The 17,523-nt window shown below is 45.4% G+C and overlaps 1 protein-coding gene across 3 annotated transcripts in view; it reads left to right on the top strand.

The window, feature by feature from the left end:
- The window catches only part of SMG1 (SMG1 nonsense mediated mRNA decay associated PI3K related kinase), a 72,473-nt gene extending 55,299 nt beyond the window's left edge, over window positions 1–17,174 (top strand). For all 3 annotated transcript variants that reach the window (XM_083372725.1, XM_083372724.1, XM_083372726.1), the window contains 14 exons: window positions 1,096–1,330; window positions 1,783–2,006; window positions 3,552–3,702; window positions 4,054–4,243; window positions 5,289–5,758; window positions 7,068–7,205; window positions 8,059–8,211; window positions 9,223–9,402; window positions 9,790–10,017; window positions 10,928–11,139; window positions 11,449–11,555; window positions 12,438–12,617; window positions 12,763–12,869; window positions 14,117–17,174. In XM_083372725.1, the coding sequence (XP_083228851.1) occupies window positions 1,096–1,330; window positions 1,783–2,006; window positions 3,552–3,702; window positions 4,054–4,243; window positions 5,289–5,758; window positions 7,068–7,205; window positions 8,059–8,211; window positions 9,223–9,402; window positions 9,790–10,017; window positions 10,928–11,139; window positions 11,449–11,555; window positions 12,438–12,617; window positions 12,763–12,869; window positions 14,117–14,194 (2,653 nt within the window). In that variant the 3' untranslated portion in view covers window positions 14,195–17,174. The remainder of the gene's footprint in view (window positions 1–1,095; window positions 1,331–1,782; window positions 2,007–3,551; window positions 3,703–4,053; window positions 4,244–5,288; window positions 5,759–7,067; window positions 7,206–8,058; window positions 8,212–9,222; window positions 9,403–9,789; window positions 10,018–10,927; window positions 11,140–11,448; window positions 11,556–12,437; window positions 12,618–12,762; window positions 12,870–14,116) is intronic.
- The last annotated feature ends 349 nt before the right edge of the window (window positions 17,175–17,523 follow it).

The raw sequence follows: 17,523 nt of genomic DNA, 5'->3' as shown, positions 1-17,523 counted from the left end.
ACCGGTTTGATCGCCTTGCAGTCCAAGGGACTCGCAGGAGTCTTCTCCAGCATCGTAGTTCAAAGGCCTCCATTCTTTGGCGCTCAGCCTCTCTTATGGTCCAGCTTTCGCAGCCAAACATTGCAACTGGGAAAACCAGCGAATGTGTTATCTCCTTTTTTTATTATGATTTGTAGTGTTTACTTAGTGATTCATATTTGGGAAACCAGGTACTCTTTTAGTCTAAAACTGAACGGCGATTTTTAGTTTAAAAAGTGACATACTGGTAATCCTGGACTTGCAACCCACCCTTGGGATCAGAATTTTCACTGCTAAGCAAGGCAGTTGTTAAGTGGGCTGCACCCAATTTTGTGACCGTTTGCCACATTTGTTAAGCGAATCGTTGTACCCGTTAAGCGAGTTTTGTGGTGGTTGGGTGAATTTGGCTTCCCCTGTTGATTTGGCTGGCAGGAAGCCAGCTGGGAAGGTCGCAAGTGACAATCAGATGACCCCGGGACACTGCATCCATCGTGAATACATCCCATGGCCAAGCACCTGAATTTTGATTATGTGACTGTCAGGATGTTATAAAAGCGAAGGCTGGTCCTGTAACTTTTTTCAATGCTGCTGTAGCTTTGAAAGGTCAGAAATGAATAGTTTGTAAGTCGAGGCCTATCTATAATATACCTCTTAGTAAATAACTACTCACATACTGTAAAACTGTAATCTCCATGACATTTTAGATGCCACTGTTTCTCATTTGCATTTTTGCTATTTGCACGTTCCTCTTTTATTCTACTTATTCCCCACTTTATCTTGGCTTTTATTCTTTCAAATGCTCAGCAAGAAAACTGCCTCAAATTTCATTTTTAATACCTGCCATCATACTTCAAAGGGGAAGACTCAAAATGAGCAGCTGGAGCAGGGGTAGGCAACCACGGCTCTTTTATGACTCATAGACTTCAACTCCCAGAATTCCTGACTCAGCATAGCTGACTCAGGAATTCTGGGAGTTGAAGTCTGTAAGTCATAAAAAGAGCCGAGGTTGCCTACCCCTGGGCTGGAGGGAGGAGGAGAACATCTGCCTTTGACGAACCAAGTTAATTTCTTACCTAGGCGTAATTTAATGATGGAAGGCGCTGCGTCCAGTGCCGGGGAACAGCTTGTGGATCTGACGTCCCGTGATGGAGCCTGGTTCTTGGAGGAGCTTTGCAGCATGAGTGGCAACGTCACCTGCCTTGTCCAGCTGCTCAAACAGTGTCACCTGGCCCCTCAGGATTTAGATATTCCTAACCCCGTTGAAGCATCAGAAGCTATTCACCTTGCTAATGGAGTTTACATCTCCCTTCAGGTAAAAAGTGCGCTCCGTAGATCTTACTATTCTGCAGAGCTGCCGTTGGGATAAATCATATTTTTGATTGAATGTGGGTTACTGGTGGTGCAGTAGTTAGAATGCAGCACTCTAGGCTGACTCTGCCCGCTGCCAGGAGTTTGATCCTGGCCCTCTGAAGGTTCACTCGGTCTTCCATCCTTCCGAGGTCAGTAAAATGAGGATCTAGATTGTGGGAGGCAAAATGCTAGCTCTGTAAAGGAGCAATGTATAAATCTAAGCGCTGCTGCTACTCCTTTTCTCAAAAGTTAAAAGAAAGTGGCCGGGTAGAGTAAACCACCGTTCTCAAGCTAAGCCAAGCATGACATGGAACAGTTCATCCAGAGTTCGGTTCCTTATTTGGTTACACTGCTGACTCTTTCTCTGTGTGTGGCTGCCTATGGATTCGAAGTGTTTTTGTGCTTTCCCGACAGGAGCTGAATTCAAACTTCCGTCAGATCATTTTCCCGGAAGCTCTGAGGTGCTTAATGAAAGGAGAATACACCTTGGAAAGTATGCTGAATGAGCTGGATAACCTGATTGAGCAAATCACCGATGTTCCTTTGCAAAACCTGGTGGACTCGCTCCAGGTTTACTTAAGAAACGCTGCCATGGGTCTTGAGGAAGAAACACATTCTCACTACATCGACGTTGCAAGGCAAGGAGGGGAGAGCTTTTTTTTATCTTTCCTTTGGCCCCGGGTTCATTATATCTTTATCTTTATTAGACTTATATACCGCCCTTCTCCTGTAGGACTCAGGGTGGTTCACAAGGTTTTTAAAAATGACAATACAACAATTACAAAAATTGAGAACAGTTAAAATAATTACATTTAAACCTTGAATAAATATAAAACCCCAATTAAAATCCAATTTAAAACCCCAATTAATACTCTCAGTCCAGGCCAGAAAGCTCAAAGAGCCAAGTCTTCAGATCCCGGCGGAATGAGCGAAGGTCAGGGGCAGTCCTAAGCTCTACGGGCAGCTGGTTCCAAAGGGTAGGCGCGCCCACAGAGAAGGCAGGAGGAAGCTTCCTAGTAATATCTGGGGAGAACAGAGCGGACAGAGAAAATCGGGAATGTAACCATCTTGACCTCTTTTTAAATAAGACGAGCGTGCTCTCTATGGGGCTGGCTTTGTAGACCTTCTGGGAGCCTCACTTGATACCTAAGGCAACAGCCCACTTTCTGATGAACGACGGTCATAAAACACACGAGATTGGCTGCCCCCAATCTGCCAAGTTCAATTCAAGAGGGGTTGGATTTTAAAGTCTAATGTACCACGTCCGTCTCTCTTCAGAGCCGTCTGCTTATTGCTTCAAGCAGGGGTGTTCAGAGTTCCCCCCATGTTAAGGTTCAGCAGGAGATGAAGGAGGAGGAGGAGGAGGAGGCCGTGTTTTTCAGTTAGGGTACCCTCCCTTTAGAACAGACAGGTCAAACACAAGGCCCGGGGGCCGGATCTGGCCCGCAAAGTGGTTTCATGTGGCCTGCGAAGCCATCCTGGAAAGAGTGAGGGAACGGCCCCCACTGCCTTGGCCCTGGCCCAGAGACCCTCCTCCTGCCAGAGACCCTCAGATCTGTCTCACTCCTGCCCAGGCCCCCATAGGCACCCTCGATGTGAACGATGTAGAGCTGGCCATGCCCACCCAGTAGGCCACACCCACTCTAGCCATGCCCACCCAGTAGGCCACGCCCACCCTGGCCACGCCCACCCAGCCCCCTGAGGGCAACCGCAATGCTGATGTGGCCCTCAGTGAAATTGAGTTTGACACCCCTGCTTTAGAACAACATTTCCCCCCCTCCCCCAATCTGTGTGACCCCCTTCTCTGCTGACATTCAGCAAGTGATTGAGGGTTTCACAGACCTTTCAAATGGTCAAGCCCATTGCTGGAAGGACTGGGAGTAATGCTTCTAACCTTGCGGGATTGGACTTATCGGGGTCTCTCGTATTCACGGTTGATTTTAATTTCTGTTATACATTGCATTTCCATAAACCACCAAGAGCCTCGGAGGAGCACGGTGCTTTATTACAAATGCAGCAAGTTACTAATCGAATTTGCGTTAGGCAGCGGCCTCAGGGGATCCGCTCCCGCTCCTCCTGTCTTCATGTCTGTTCAACTGCTGGAGGATAAAAAGTAGCTCAAATGTAATAAATAAATAAATAAATAAATAATAATAATAATAATAAAATGCTTCTTCCTTTAGGATGCTTCACGCCCAGTATGGCGAACTGATTCAGCCGAGAAATGGCTCGGTGGATGAAACTCCGAAAATGTCAGCAGGCCAGATGCTATTGGTGGCATTTGATGGAATGTTTGCTCAAGTGGAAACAGCATTTGGCTTATTGGTTGAAAAGGTATAGATTTATTTGCAAAGGGGTTTTTGTCTCTCTCTCTCTCTGTGTGTGTGTGTGTGTGTGTGTGTGTGTGTGTGTGTGTGTGTGTGTGTATGTATCTTTGGTACTACGTACCTGGTGGCTCCATGGATAGCAACGTTTCCCCCCCACACAGACACACAACTGGCTTGCCAATAACTTCTTCCTAGGGTTGAGAGACAGTGACTGGTGCAGTCATCCTGCTGGTTTTATGCCTAAAGCAGAGCTGCTGCTCTCCCAGTGTAACCACTACAGCCTCCTGGATCCCTTCCAGACTTACTAAGGTAGAGATGAGGCAAGCTAACCCTTCTGTTTAACTGAATTGCCCTACAGCTAAACAAGATGGAGATTCCTGCCGCCTGGCGCAAGATTGACATAATCAGGGAAGCCCGCAGCACTCAGGCGAACTTTTTTGACGACGACAACAACCGGCAAGTCTTAGAAGAGATTTTCTTTTTGAAAAGGTTGCAGACAATAAAGGAGTTTTTTAGGCTTTGTGGCACTTTTTCTAAAACCCTTTCAGGTAAGTATCTATAGTCAGTCTCTCTCTCTCTCTCTCTCTCTCTCTCTCTCTCTCTCTCTCTCTCTCTCTCTCTCTCTCTCTCTCTCTCCCTCTCCCTCTCCCTCTCCCTCTCCCCCTCTCCCCCTCTCCCCCTCTCCCTCTCCCTCTCCCTCTCTCTCTCTCTTTGTTTTCCACTACAAATTTGCTCAAATAGAACTTCTTGCCTTGGGCTTTTGAATTAAAAAAGCAACTCGGAGGCAAATGTTACTTTTAGAGGGGAAAAGCAGTACGAAAATTGGATTTAAACTTGAGGACTGAAGCTGGGATCTACTGTACCAGTGAAGTTGAAAATACTGATTGGTGACTGTTCAAAGTTACGATGGCAGTTTTAAAAAAAAAAAAAGCCCTTATGATTCCTCCCCCACAATTATGACCATTGCAGCATCCTCGTGGTCACGTGATCAAACTTCAGATACTTGGAAACTGGCATTTATTATATAACACAGAGGTCCCCAACTTTTTGGGCACCAGGGACCAGTTCCGTGGAGAGAGGTTTTTCCACGGACCGGAGGGTGCGTGGTTTTGCGTGCTGCCTGCATCTTGCGGATGGGGCTTTGCTGGTTTGTGCAGACCGGTTGCCAGCATGCCGCGGTCCGTTACTGGTCCACGGACCGGGGGTTGTGGACCCCTGTTATAACAAGTACAATGTCCCAAGCTCATGTGATTCCCTTTTGCCACCTTCTGACCAACAAAGTCAATGGGGAAGCCAGAGTCACTCAACCGTGTCACTAACTTAACAACCGCAGTGATTCACTTGACAACTTTGGCAAGAAAGGTCGTAAAATGGGCCCAAAATTAACGTATTGACCTCTTGCTTAGCAACAAAAATGTGGGGCTCAATTGTTAGTCGTAAGTCGAGGACAACCAGTACCGTCCTATTCTGACGTCTCCTTGATCCGAAACATCACCATTGTTGGTCCTACTCAAAAAAAAAAAAAAATTAGGGATACACTTGTTCTAAAGGTGTCGTCCTTTTTTTTCTTTTTTCCCCCTCCACCCTCCCCAGGTATAAATTCAATGGAAGAGCAGACCACCGTGAACGGACCGGTGCCCATAGTCAACGTGAAAACCTTGTATCGGAATTCTTGCTTTAGCGAAGACCAGATGGCCAAGCCAATCAAGGCCTTCACCGCCGACTTTGTCCGCCAGCTTTTAATTGGCCTTCCCAATCAGGCTTTGGGGCTCACCTTGTGCAGCTTCATTAGTGCCCTGGGGGTGGACATCATCGCTCAGGTGGAAGCCAAGGACTTTGGAGCCGAGAGCAAAGTCTCGGTCGACGACCTGTGCAAGAAAGCCGTGGAGCACAACATCCAGGTCGGCAAATACTCGCAGCTGGTTATGAACAGGGCCACGGTACTGGCCAGTTCGTACGACACCGCCTGGAAGAAGCACGATCTGGTTAGGAGGCTGGAGACCAGCATTTCTTCGTGCAAGACCAGTCTTCAGAGAGTACAGCTGCACATTGCAATGTTCCAGGTCGGTAGGGTGTTCACGTCCGAATCCTTGCCCCTAAATCGGGGAAACTGCGTAAATAACTTGCAACGGTTGGAGAGGGGAAAACCCACGCCCTGAAAAAGGGCTTTTCCCAGACCAGATCTCCTTGAGAGCGCAGTGCTAAATAAATAAATAAATAATAAAAAAATACTGGCCCTACGAAATGGACCGTGTTGAATTAAACAAGGCAGCAAATAACAGGATTATTTATCGATAAGCCACCCGTCTTAGCAAACGACTCTGGAGGGCTCCCAGTTCAGAAACATATATGACAGTTAAAAATCTTAATAAAAAAAACATTTCAAACCCGATAAAATGTCTAATTCGAGTACGTACAAAGATCTCTGGCCTGTTAATATAGCAAGGACGTAGCGGCCCCAGACTCGGGAGATTTTCTTAAAATCGTGCTGGCGGCAAATCTTTTATTTTTTATTTTATTCTGTCACACTGGCGTTTTTGTTTTTTGGGTGGATTTCCTGCATCATGCTACGCCACAATGTATTTTTGGCTCAGCATGTTATGAATAAGTAATAATAGCGGTCACTGTTACAGTTACTACTTCTGATTGTTTTATGTTTTTAGCAGCTTTTGTTGGTAATCTTATGTTGTAAATAACTGGGAGTGATTTTTTTAAATTCTTGTCCATGGTATATTACTATATTACTATATACTATTAGTATATATATATAAAACCCTGTACTATACTTGTCTGAAATGATACAGGTCGTCCTACTGGGAATGTTTTTTTTAATTGTTGTCCATGGTATATTACTATATACTATTACTATATATATAAAACCCTGTACTATACTTGTCTGAAATGATACAGGTCATCCTGCTTGAGCAGGGGGCTGGACTAGAAGACCTCCAAGGCCCCTTCCAGCTCTATATTCTATTCCATATTACTACATTCCTATGATATGTTGCCCGGTCAGTCTGATGTTTAGACTGGATTTGGAGTTTTTGACCACCGGTCAAGTCCTTCCCAAGGACCAGAGACAGGCAGATGTTGTTGTTTGATGGTGTTAGAGGTATCGTGACAGGACGTAAGCTGTTAACAAACAAAGCTGCCTTTTTGCAGTTGGTGATGGTGATTATCATTGTCCCCAGATACGTGGCTTTACGCGACAGTTAAATAAGCCACAGCTCGGTGGCATGCACAAACCAGACTTGCGTACGCAACCGAGGTGGTAACTCTAGCACCGTAATAGCGATGTTGTAAATTGCCGACTCCCTACAAGGCTGAATGAAAATGCTCTTTTTCCCCCCTCCACCCCCTCTCTTCCAAAAGTGGCAGCATGAGGATCTCCTCCTCAACCGCCCGCAGGCCATGACGGTCACTCCTCCGCCTCGTTCTGCCATTTTGGCCAGCATGAAAAAGAAACTTCACACACTGGGACAGATTGAAGCTTCCATCGCAGCAGTTCAGGTAAGCTAGATCCCCCAACCCAGCTGTAGAGGTATAGAGAGAGGAAAGGCAGAAGAGTTTATTAATCTTGTCAGCTGCTTAAGAAAACCGAAGCCGATCCTCAAATACGGCTGGAAAAGGCGCTTCCAGACTCTTGATTTCCACCCACCCACCCACCCCCTCTCCAACTATCGGTTATCTTTATCTTTATTAGACTTATATACCGCCCTTCTCCCGTAGGACTCAGGGCGGTTCACAAGGTTTTTAAAATAACAATACAACAATTACAAAAATTAAGAACCGTTAAAATAATTACATTTAAACCTTGAATAAATATAAAACCCCAATTAAAATCCAATTAAAACCCCAATTAATACTCTCAGTCCAGGCCAGAAAGCTCAAAGAGCCAAGTCTTCAGGTCCCGGCGGAATGAGCGAAGGTCAGGGGCAGTCCTGAGCTCTACGGGCAGCTGGTTCCAAAGGGCAGGCGCGCCCACAGAGAAGGCCCTCCTCCTGGGTGCTATCTTTTACCGGCGGTACCCTGAGAAGACCCTTCCTGTGGGAGCGCACAGGACGATGGGAACTTGATGCCGGCAGCAGGTGTTCCCTCAGATATCTCGGACCCTCGCCATTCAGGGCTTTATAGGTCATCACCAGAACCTTGAATCTCACACAGCTCTTTTCCTACAAGCCTGCCCCCTTGCTTCTTTTTTCCCGAAAAGGGTGTTTTTCAGTCGCTTTGCAGGTGACTCGAACATTTGATTCCTCTTAACTGTAAAAAAAGAGAGAGGAGAACGAGACAGATTTCTTCTGTACAGGAGCGAGGTCCTAAGCCCAGAATGTTAAAGAACTTAATCCGTTTTATACTCCTGCAGGAAAAACTGGCCGCCTTGGAAGCCAGCATCGAGCAGCGTTTGAAGTGGGCCGGGGGCGCCAATCCAGCATTAGCACCAGTTCTTCAGGATTTTGATGCCACCATTGCCGAAAGAAGAAACCTGGTTCTTAAAGAAAGTCAGAGAGCCAACCAGGTAATAGGAGTGGTGTGACTGGGTTAGCTTTTTTTTTTTTTTTTTTTGGCGTAAGCGATAAAATCGGCAGTTCAGTATTTAGGACAAATTCTGCCTGACCCGGTAGATCGGTGATGGCGAACCTTTTAGAGACCGAGTGCCCAAACTGCAACCCAAAACCCACGTATGTATCGTTGGGTGCCGGGTGGGCGTGGCCCGTTGGGTGGACGTGACTGCGGTGGTAACAGCAGACTGGGCGGGACTAAACAGTTCAATCAATCAATTCCAACTTTGCGAGGTCTTGTCCCCCCCCCCCGCGAGAAGTTGAAATTGATTGATTGATTGAACCTCCACAGCGGCGGAGGTTGTATAAAACCCAGCTGAAGGCCCAGGACTGGGGCAACGACGCGCGTGCCCACAGAGAGGGCTCTGTGTGCCACCTGTGGCACGCGTGCCATAGGTTGGCCACCACGGGATTTAAGGAGAGGCTGTAGAAAAGAACTTGGATCTTTTCGGCTGTAGAACCGAATACTATTATGTCAGTAATAACGTGGTTATTTTTGCATATAGAATTGTTGTTACCTAACAAAAAAATAACGTAATTTTTTTAAAAAAAATCTTTTGGAGTCAGTTCAGTTTTGGGATGAAAAAGAGAATGACTTTTTTTAAGGATGCTGTAGTTTCCCAGTTTATTATAATAACATACATTATCCAGTGCCACTTCAAGCCTAAATATCAATTGCAAGAAGGCAAAGAGGGAATCGACATTTAGGTGACACTCTTTCCTCCCCCGTGGAAACAATTAGTTTGAGTTTTGAGTGACCAAGAAGAAAGTCACGTTCTCTGTTTTCCAAACACATTTCTCAGCAGCAGAAAAAAAAACCCCGATCAAGGGGAGATGGAAGAGCTAAACAAGAGTTTTCTTGTTTCCCAAGCTTTGAGTTAAGTTTCAGAAGGAGTCGGAAGGAAAGCTTTGCGCTTTTAAGGTAAGGAAAGACGAGTCATTTCTTCTTTTTTCTTTCTGTCTTGCAGGTGACTTTCCTTTGTAGCAACATCATTCATTTTGAAAGCTTGCGCACCCGAACTGCCGAAGCCTTAAACCTCGATGCGGCTTTGTTTGAACTGATCAAGCGTTGCCAACAAATGTGCTCATTCGCGTCGCAGTTTAATAGCACCGTTTCTGATCTGGAGCTCCGATTACTTCACAGAGTGGTACGTTGGGGGGGGTATAAGAAAAGAAAGAGGGGGCAGCCATCTTACAACAGTAGATACTGTCTTGGCTTCCTCCCTTAACAATTGCTTTTCCTTCACTCCCCCCCCCTTTTGACCTCTGAACAATTTCATCCTGCTTTTAACAACGTTCGGATTTTCTGCTACGCTCTACCGTTCGAATAAATGTATTGTGTCGGTTGCCTTGCTTCCATTCTTCTGAGCAACCGAATGGAGTCATCCTGGACTTTCTCCTTTTACCTTCGCAAGAACCTTACCTAGCAGATAGCCATTTGCTTAAAGCTGTTGGCATCCTGTGGCTGAGTGGGCACCATTCAGCTTCATTTAATAACCTTGAACGCTGTCTGAATATTCCTTCCCCCCCTTTAGGGCACCAGTCACGACCACCCCATTGGTAGCTCCGAATGGCTTGTGATAGCTCACAAGCAGCTGACCCAGGACACGTCAGCTCAGAGGACTGCGCAGGCCGAGAAAGAGCAGCATATAGACACCGTGTGTGAAACCATTCAGAATCTGGTCGACAGTATTAAAACGGTGCTCACTGGGCACAACCGACAACTTGGGGACGTCAAGCATCTGCTGAAGGCCATGGCTAAGGTAAGACCGGCGCTGCGGAGGATTTCTGGACTCATTGCGGATGATAGCATCCTGGAAGCCAAGAGGAGCTCATCTTAGAATTTCTCCTTGAGCTTTTTGAAATGTTAAAAGAGTGGCACCTGGCACCTAAGCAGCCACTGAAACGTTGGGTGAGTGCAGCGGTGGGATTCAAAGAGGTAAACCACCGGTTCTCTGCGTGGATGCCGCTTCCGGAAGTCCATTCTGGGCCTGGGCAACAAAAAATAAAATAAAAAAAATGAGCTACCGGTTCTGCCCAAGTGGTGCGAACCGGCTGGATCCCACCACTGGGTGAGTGCCTGACGATGCACGTGTGTGATGTTGAACCTCTGCATTTGTTGGGCAGGCTACTCAAGTTGGTGTGTGATGTTGAAACTCTGCATTTATTGGGCAGGCTACTCAAGTCTGCCTCAATCTGAGTCAGTCCAGACCTCGTTATCAAAAGAAGCTGGAAGCGTATCCATTAAAAATGGGGGGGGCAATGTGTAGAAATAATGGATATTTCTAGATGAATCTGATATTGAAGCTTTCTATGGGCTCTTCTCAAGAATTACAGTGGGGAAGCCCATTCATGACAGAGAAGCAGATATGATGGAGCTGAGCTGGAGGGAGAGAGGGAGGAAGGAAGGATTGAAAAAGAGGAAAGAAAAAGGGAAGGGGAGGGAGGAAGGAAAGGAAGGAAGGAAGGAAGGAAGGAAGGAAGGAAGGAAGGAAGGAGTGAGTTATCATTGTTCCAGCAGTGTCGAAGCCTTCTTCAACCCAAATCTTACCATACATTATGGGACCTAAACAGTAAATAAGGTATGTTCAAGCACTGTGGCTTTTTAAAGGAAGCAGTTACAGTCATTCATGTCTTAAAAGTCCTTCACCGATGTGATTTTTTTTACTTCAGGATGAAGAAGCTGCTCTGGCTGATGGTGAAGATGTTCCTTATGAGAACAGCGTTAGGCAATTCTTGGGAGAATATAAATTATGGCAAGACAATATCCAGACTGTCTTGTTTACACTGGTGCAGGCTATGGGTCAGGTGCGCAGTCAGGAACATATTGAAATGCTGCAAGAAATCACACCCACCCTGAAAGAGCTGAGAACACAGAGTCAAAGGTAAGCAGCCATCCTTATTTATCTGTCTTACCAATTAAAAGGCAGTCGTTAACTGTACCGGGGGGGGGGTAGAGTTGCTGTTAGCAACCGAAATCGCTCGACTACCCGATGCAAGTAGGATCTTGGCAACTCTCCGTGGCATGCATTTCAGCAAAACCAGAACGGCACACCGGCGATAAAAAGACAGCTTTGCAAATACACCGGGGACAGAGGTGCAGTGAAAACGGTCTGATGGAATTCCTTTCATGCCCTTCAGAGCTGTGATTGACCGATTCTCCTTTGTTTGTTTCTGTTTGCTTGTTTTTAAAGTGTCTACAATAATCTAGTGAGTTTTGCCTCTCCCTTAATCACGGATACGCCGAATGAATGTACCAGCCCGACGTCTGTTGCAGTGTGTCAGCCAACGTTTGCCGCAGGTAAAAATTGGGAGGGGATTTGGTCTCCAGCTCCCCTGATCCTCCCCGAGCATCAGCGCCCAGTGAGAATCCTCGTTAACTTTCAAGCAGCAGCGGAAGGCTAATCAAGGTTTTCTCTCTCCTGGGAAAAATGGGGAAGGTAGAAAGCCGTTCTTTGAGAAGGTTAAACCCCCTTCCCCTCTTTTTGTGCAGACATGGTTTAGATTCCGATTCCTTTTTTTTCTTTTTTGGGGAATCACACTTTGCAGTCCTAATCAAGATGTCATTTTAACTCCCTTTTGACTGTCGTGGGACAGTCAGTATCAGCCTCTCCACAGAACTTAAAATGACCACCACTGGGATTGGAAAATTCAGGCTTAAGCAGTGACTGCAGCCAATTTTACAAACTTTTTGCCCCGGTCGTTAAGTGAGATACCACCTGGTTATAATTTGCAACTTCCCCATTGACTTTGCTTGCTGGAAGCCAGCTGGGAAGGTCACCAACGGTGATCACGTGGCCCCAGTGGAGTTGGTTGCAAGGCGCTGGTTTCAATGCTGTCCTAACTTTGAAATTACTACCGGTTCATTTCTGAGGGATTAATGCAGGGGTCCTCAAACTTGGCCACTTTTAAGACTTGTGGACTTCAACTCCCAGAATTCCCCACTCCTGCGTTAATGGATGGGCCAGCTCCCTTTTATACTTCAAAGCAAGCACCTTGCCTCTGAATTGCGTCTTTTAGCAATCGGTGCCAAATGTTCGCCACTGGGTTTGGAGGGCGGAGCAGGAGCTGTCCTAAAAAAAACCCAAGTCTACACCTTTCTTGCTTTTTCTCTTTGACTGTAACACAATTTTAATTCATTGTTTTTTACAACCTTTTCCAAACTGAAATTGCCTTTGATCAGCGGTCCGTAGCAATGCGGGACAGAAAACCCAGCCAGAGCTCATGTCGCAGAATACAAGGAAAGTAATTCAGAAAAACCTGGCACCGTCAGCAGATACTGCCCCAGGCACAATTGCAGGAGTTGGAAAGAGCGCTATCTCTAGCCCTAAAAAGGCCATCAGAGACCCTAAAACAGGCAAAGGTAAAAAACACGAGCTTAAAAGCATCTATTCGTACGTCCTGTTGGCTGTGTGCGAATGCACCAGTGAGTTTTCGTACGATGGGTGTTTTAACATATCATGGGGGTGTGTGTTTTTCTCTCTCTCTCCTTTTCTTCTCCTTTAAAGCGGTGCAAGAGCGGAATTCATACGCTGTAAGCGTGTGGAAACGTGTCAAAGCCAAGTTGGAAGGCCGGGATTTGGATCCCAACAGGAGAATGTCTGTTGCTGAACAGGTAAGTTTAGGGCACTGTCCAAAATCCAGATTGCAGCTTCTGTTTTTGTACACGGTTAGTACTAAATTAAAGACTTAATTACTAATTTATACTCTGGCATGAAAGAATGGAGCTTTCCCCAGTTAGATTCCCTGCAAAAGTTCGTTATGCAGTTGAGGAACAATCCATTGTATATCCTGATGACAGTTTAATATGTCAGCTACTTAACCACACTGTCAAGTGGACGTGCTGACTTTGCTGATAAACTAAAATTCTCACCGCTGGCCAGATTTAGACCCAAAGTTAGACAACTTTGTTTCTCTGGGTATAATCATTTGGTTAAAAAGAGGTCTTAAGTGATAGGCCTCTGTGACATCTTTTGTGTTGTCCCCGTTGTACAGATAGTCCTTGACTTACGACCGCTCAAACTTACATTGGCGCTGAAAAAAGTTACGATACTTAACGACCACTGTGGTATCCCTGTGGTCGCATGATCAAAATTTGGGCCCTTGACAACCAGCGTGTATTTTACACGACTGCGGAATCCTCAACCATGTCATCGCAAGGAAATGTTGCGACTCTTCCCCCGGGGGGGACGCATTTCCTATGAGCAAAGTCCGTGGGAGAAGCCGGAATTCGTTTTTAACGACCACGTCGTAAGGTTATAAAATGGGACGCAGCCCAATTAACCATCACATCGCTTAGCTAGGGGCGTTCCAGCGCCAATTGCGGTCGTCAGCCGAGAACTACATGTGTAAATGTCTCTAGCTGGCGACGGGAGTTTTTAAAGCTGATTTTCTGATCAAACGTAAGGGTTAGGGCAGTGACAGCGAACTTTTTAGAGACCGAGTGCCCAAACTGCAACCCAAAACCCACTTAAGTATCATGGGGTGCCGGGTGGGCCTGGCCCATTGGGTGGGTGTGGCCCATTGGGAGGGCGTGGCTGCAGTGGTAACAGCAGATTGGGTGGGACTAAAAAGTTCAATCAATCAATTCCAACTTTGCAAGAAGTTGAAATTGAATTTTTTTTTTTTTTGCACATGGCGGCAGAGGCCTAAAGCGAAAAGGTTTTATAAAACCCAGCTGACCGGGGTGACGGCGCGCGTACCCACAGAGAGGGCTGTGCGTGCCCACCTGCGCCACGCGTGCCATAGGTTTCGCCACCACGGGGTTAGGGTTTTCTGATCAAACGTTCACGGCAGCATCTCTCTCTCTCTCTCTCGCACCGGACCGGAAAAGCTCTAACTTTCTAATTTGCCATCCCTTAGGTTGACTATGTGATTAAGGAAGCCACTAATCTAGATAACTTGGCTCAGCTGTATGAAGGTTGGACAGCCTGGGTATGAACAGGAAGAGAATGGGTCAGTTTGGTTCAGCGAGGCGAGCGGCATCCATCAGAATCAACCCGGGCCTCAAGGCATCCATAGCGGCACCACAGCTGGTGGTAACGCCTATTCTGGGGCTTACTGCGAGGAGACCTCAAGCAGTCTCGGTGCGCTGGGAACGTCAGCCCTGCAGAGTAGCTGCACTCAGGGATATGCTAAACACAATGGCCTGGACACCCTCCCTCTCTTCCCCCCCCCCTTTTCCCGGGGTCAAGGTTGGAAGCTCATCGCCTGAACACGTAGGCCCGTCTTTCTGCTCCAGAAGAACTGCAAAGGTGTCATGGGGGGGGCCTTGGGGAGGGACTAGCTGCAGAAAAAAAAAAAAGGAATTGGGAACGCTACAGACCACCGCAGAGTGATTTTTTTTTTGGGAGGGGGGAACTCGGTTCCACCTGACCCTGTGAACAATCCAGGAAAAGACGACGACGACAAGCGCGCTTCCCCGCCACCCCTTCCCTCCTCTTCCTCCTGCCCCTGAAAAAACAAAAAAAGGAGGGCGGGCGCGAAGAAAAAAAAAAAACTGCAGCAAAGGAAGATTTGGGGAGATTTCGGAGTTCCTTGTCGCTCTGGTTGCTAAGCAACGGCGCCGGTTCGGGTCGACCGGTTGGTGCAAAAAACGAATAGATTGGGGGAAAAAAAAAAGGAGGAAAAAAAAAAAAACAAACGAAACAGCTACACGCGATGAACTTCAGAAAGAGACTGAAATGCAAAAAAAAAAAAATAATAATAATAAAGCTGTACATCGGCTGTACGGAAGAACCCTCTTGAGAAGAGAGACTTTTTTCTTTCTTTTTTTCTCTTTTTTTTCCCTTTTTTTTTTCAAGGTCTTTTTTTTTCCTGTCTTGGTTTCTTCTCTTTAACTTGGTGGCGGCGGTTGTTTTATTTTGTTTGTGTGTGTGTGTGTGTGTGTGTTTTTCCTCCGGCCCCCCCTCCTCTCCCCCCCCCCCAGAAGCGTTGATTTCAATCCTTGGTATTTCACTCTTCAAAGGGATCTTTTTTTTTTTTTGTTTGGGCGAGCCAAATTTCCGAATAAGTAAATAAAAACCAAACGGGGGAAAATAAAGAAGCACACAGGGAATGCCGAACATTTAAAAAAGCCATTGCCTTCTGAATGGGGCTGATCCAATGCAATTTTTTTTGGGTCGGTTTTTAAAGCGAGGGGGGAGGTGTGTTTTTTTTTTGTTTTTTTTTTTACTTTCCTTTTGATGCTTCTATCATGTACGGTCCCCCCCCCCCCCGATTCACTGTGCATTTCAAAAAAACCACAAAACACAAAAACCCCACCTTGAACAAGGCATCCGATTTGATCTGTTTCTCTCTTCCGGCTTGCTTGCAGCGCGTACTTCTTTGGTAATTTCAAATCCTCGGCCCGCCTACCTAAGCTCATTCTGTTGTTGATTTTGCTGTAGTTTCTTTTGTAAATGTAGCTACTCCGATGTAATTTTTTTACCTTTTGCAACGAGGAAGGGAAAGAAAGACAGACGGGGGGGGGGGAAAAAAAGAGAGAGAGAGAGAGAGAGCGCAACTACAATATCTTAATTAGCCTTTTGTGTTGTTGATGACAGAAAAAAAATATCAATAAAAGTGAAGTTTTAGTGGAGGTAGTTTTATGCTGATTCACTTCAAATTTTTTTGGATTTACACAACAACCTAAGAGTGTTTTTTTTCCCCAGTTCGATCTGGGGATTTAAAGGCAGACGTATAAACTGAAAATAGACTTTTTTTTTGGGGGGGGGGGACGGGGAAGACGGAATCGTATAAAGGTTTTGTGTGGCGTTACTTTTCCATATGACTTCCGAAAAGGTGGTGTTCTGTACAATAGATTTCATAGCGGATTTCCCCCTCTCCCCTTCCAATCCGTTTTTCCTAAATCTACCATGCACTTTTGAATGGTGGGTGTGAGAAACGTTGCTTATTAAAAAAAAAAAAAGGCACTTTAAACCAGTCTGTTTCCATACATCTTCAGTGTTTTGCTTGGCTGTGAAATAAAAATTTCGGTTACTCATGAGCTGGTGTTAAGTGTTGCCTAAGGGAGAAAAAAAAATCAGGCTGCTGATTTATTTACTGGGGTGTGTCCATGGACTGAAAACCTGAAGGGCACATACCCTTCCTCCACCCTCCACCCACCTCTGTATGTGAACTTAATCTAATTTGAAAGAAGAAATCAGGATTCTGCACATACCCGCTGTAGTATTTTGAATATTTAAAAAAAGCTTTTCGAGGGAGGAAATATTCCTGTACAGTTAATACCTACCTATTCATGAGTGGTGATGCTCTTATGCCTTTCTTTTTGAAACAGCCTATGGCATAAATGCAGTTCAGGATAAGGATTAAAAAAATAAAAAAATAAAAATGACCAGTATTTTATAATGTAGAAAATCTTTTGGCTTCCGTAGGCTATCCGATAAAAAGAATTGATGCTGTTATGGAGAGAAAAAAAACCTTTGACCTCCTCAATATTATCTGATTAAAGATTGACTTGATGCTTTTAACTATTTTTTTTTTTCATATAGGCTTTTTGTCTTTCATTTTGATAACTTGCCCTGAATTGTCACGTGCACTGCCAACATATTTGCTAATGCTTGTGAGTAAAATGTATTTGGAATCTGATACTCTTAACCCCTTCGCCACGTTTTGCAAAAAAAATGAAGACGGCTGAATTCCTCCTAAAAAGCCGAGTCGGAATTCATCCAGCTGGTGACTGCAGTGTTGTTACTCTTCGCACTGTGGAGCATCATCCTTAACCAGCAGTCTGCATATGGACAGCAGTTGGGATAAGAGAATTACATATTTTATTTCTTGGAAGCTGTGGGTGGAACAAGCCACTTACACCTGTGTTTCATGTATGCTTATACTTTTGTTCAAAAATGAAACTTGTACTGAATGGGGTCCTTACTGCATAATGTAATAAAACTAAAAAAAACCTACCTGTATTAATTAATTCCCTTTATGGCTTTGTTTTTTTTCTTTCTTTCTGAAACAAGTTTCAAAGTATGAAAGCTTCTCTCTACCAGATGTCTGTGGAGATTTTCAATCATTCCAAGACATGGTTGTTGCCAAGGTGCTTTTTTTCCAAAAGGCAACCGGACAATTTTTATTTTTTTTTGGAAAACTTTTCGCTTCTCATCCAAGAAGCTTCTTTAGTTCTAGTTCTACTAGAACCGAAGAAGCTTCTTGGATGAGAAGTGAAATGTTTTCAAAGAAAAAAGCAAGGGTTTTCCTCTTTTTTTGGGAAAAAGCACCTTTGGAGATGTTAAAAGCATCTTTGGGTGTCTACTAACGTGGAATAC

Source organism: Vipera ursinii (assembly GCF_947247035.1).
Source record: "Vipera ursinii genome assembly, chromosome: 13".
NCBI lineage: Eukaryota > Metazoa > Chordata > Lepidosauria > Squamata > Viperidae > Vipera > Vipera ursinii.
Note: the sequence above shows the minus strand (reverse complement) of the source record. Positions and strands in the feature narration are given on the sequence as shown.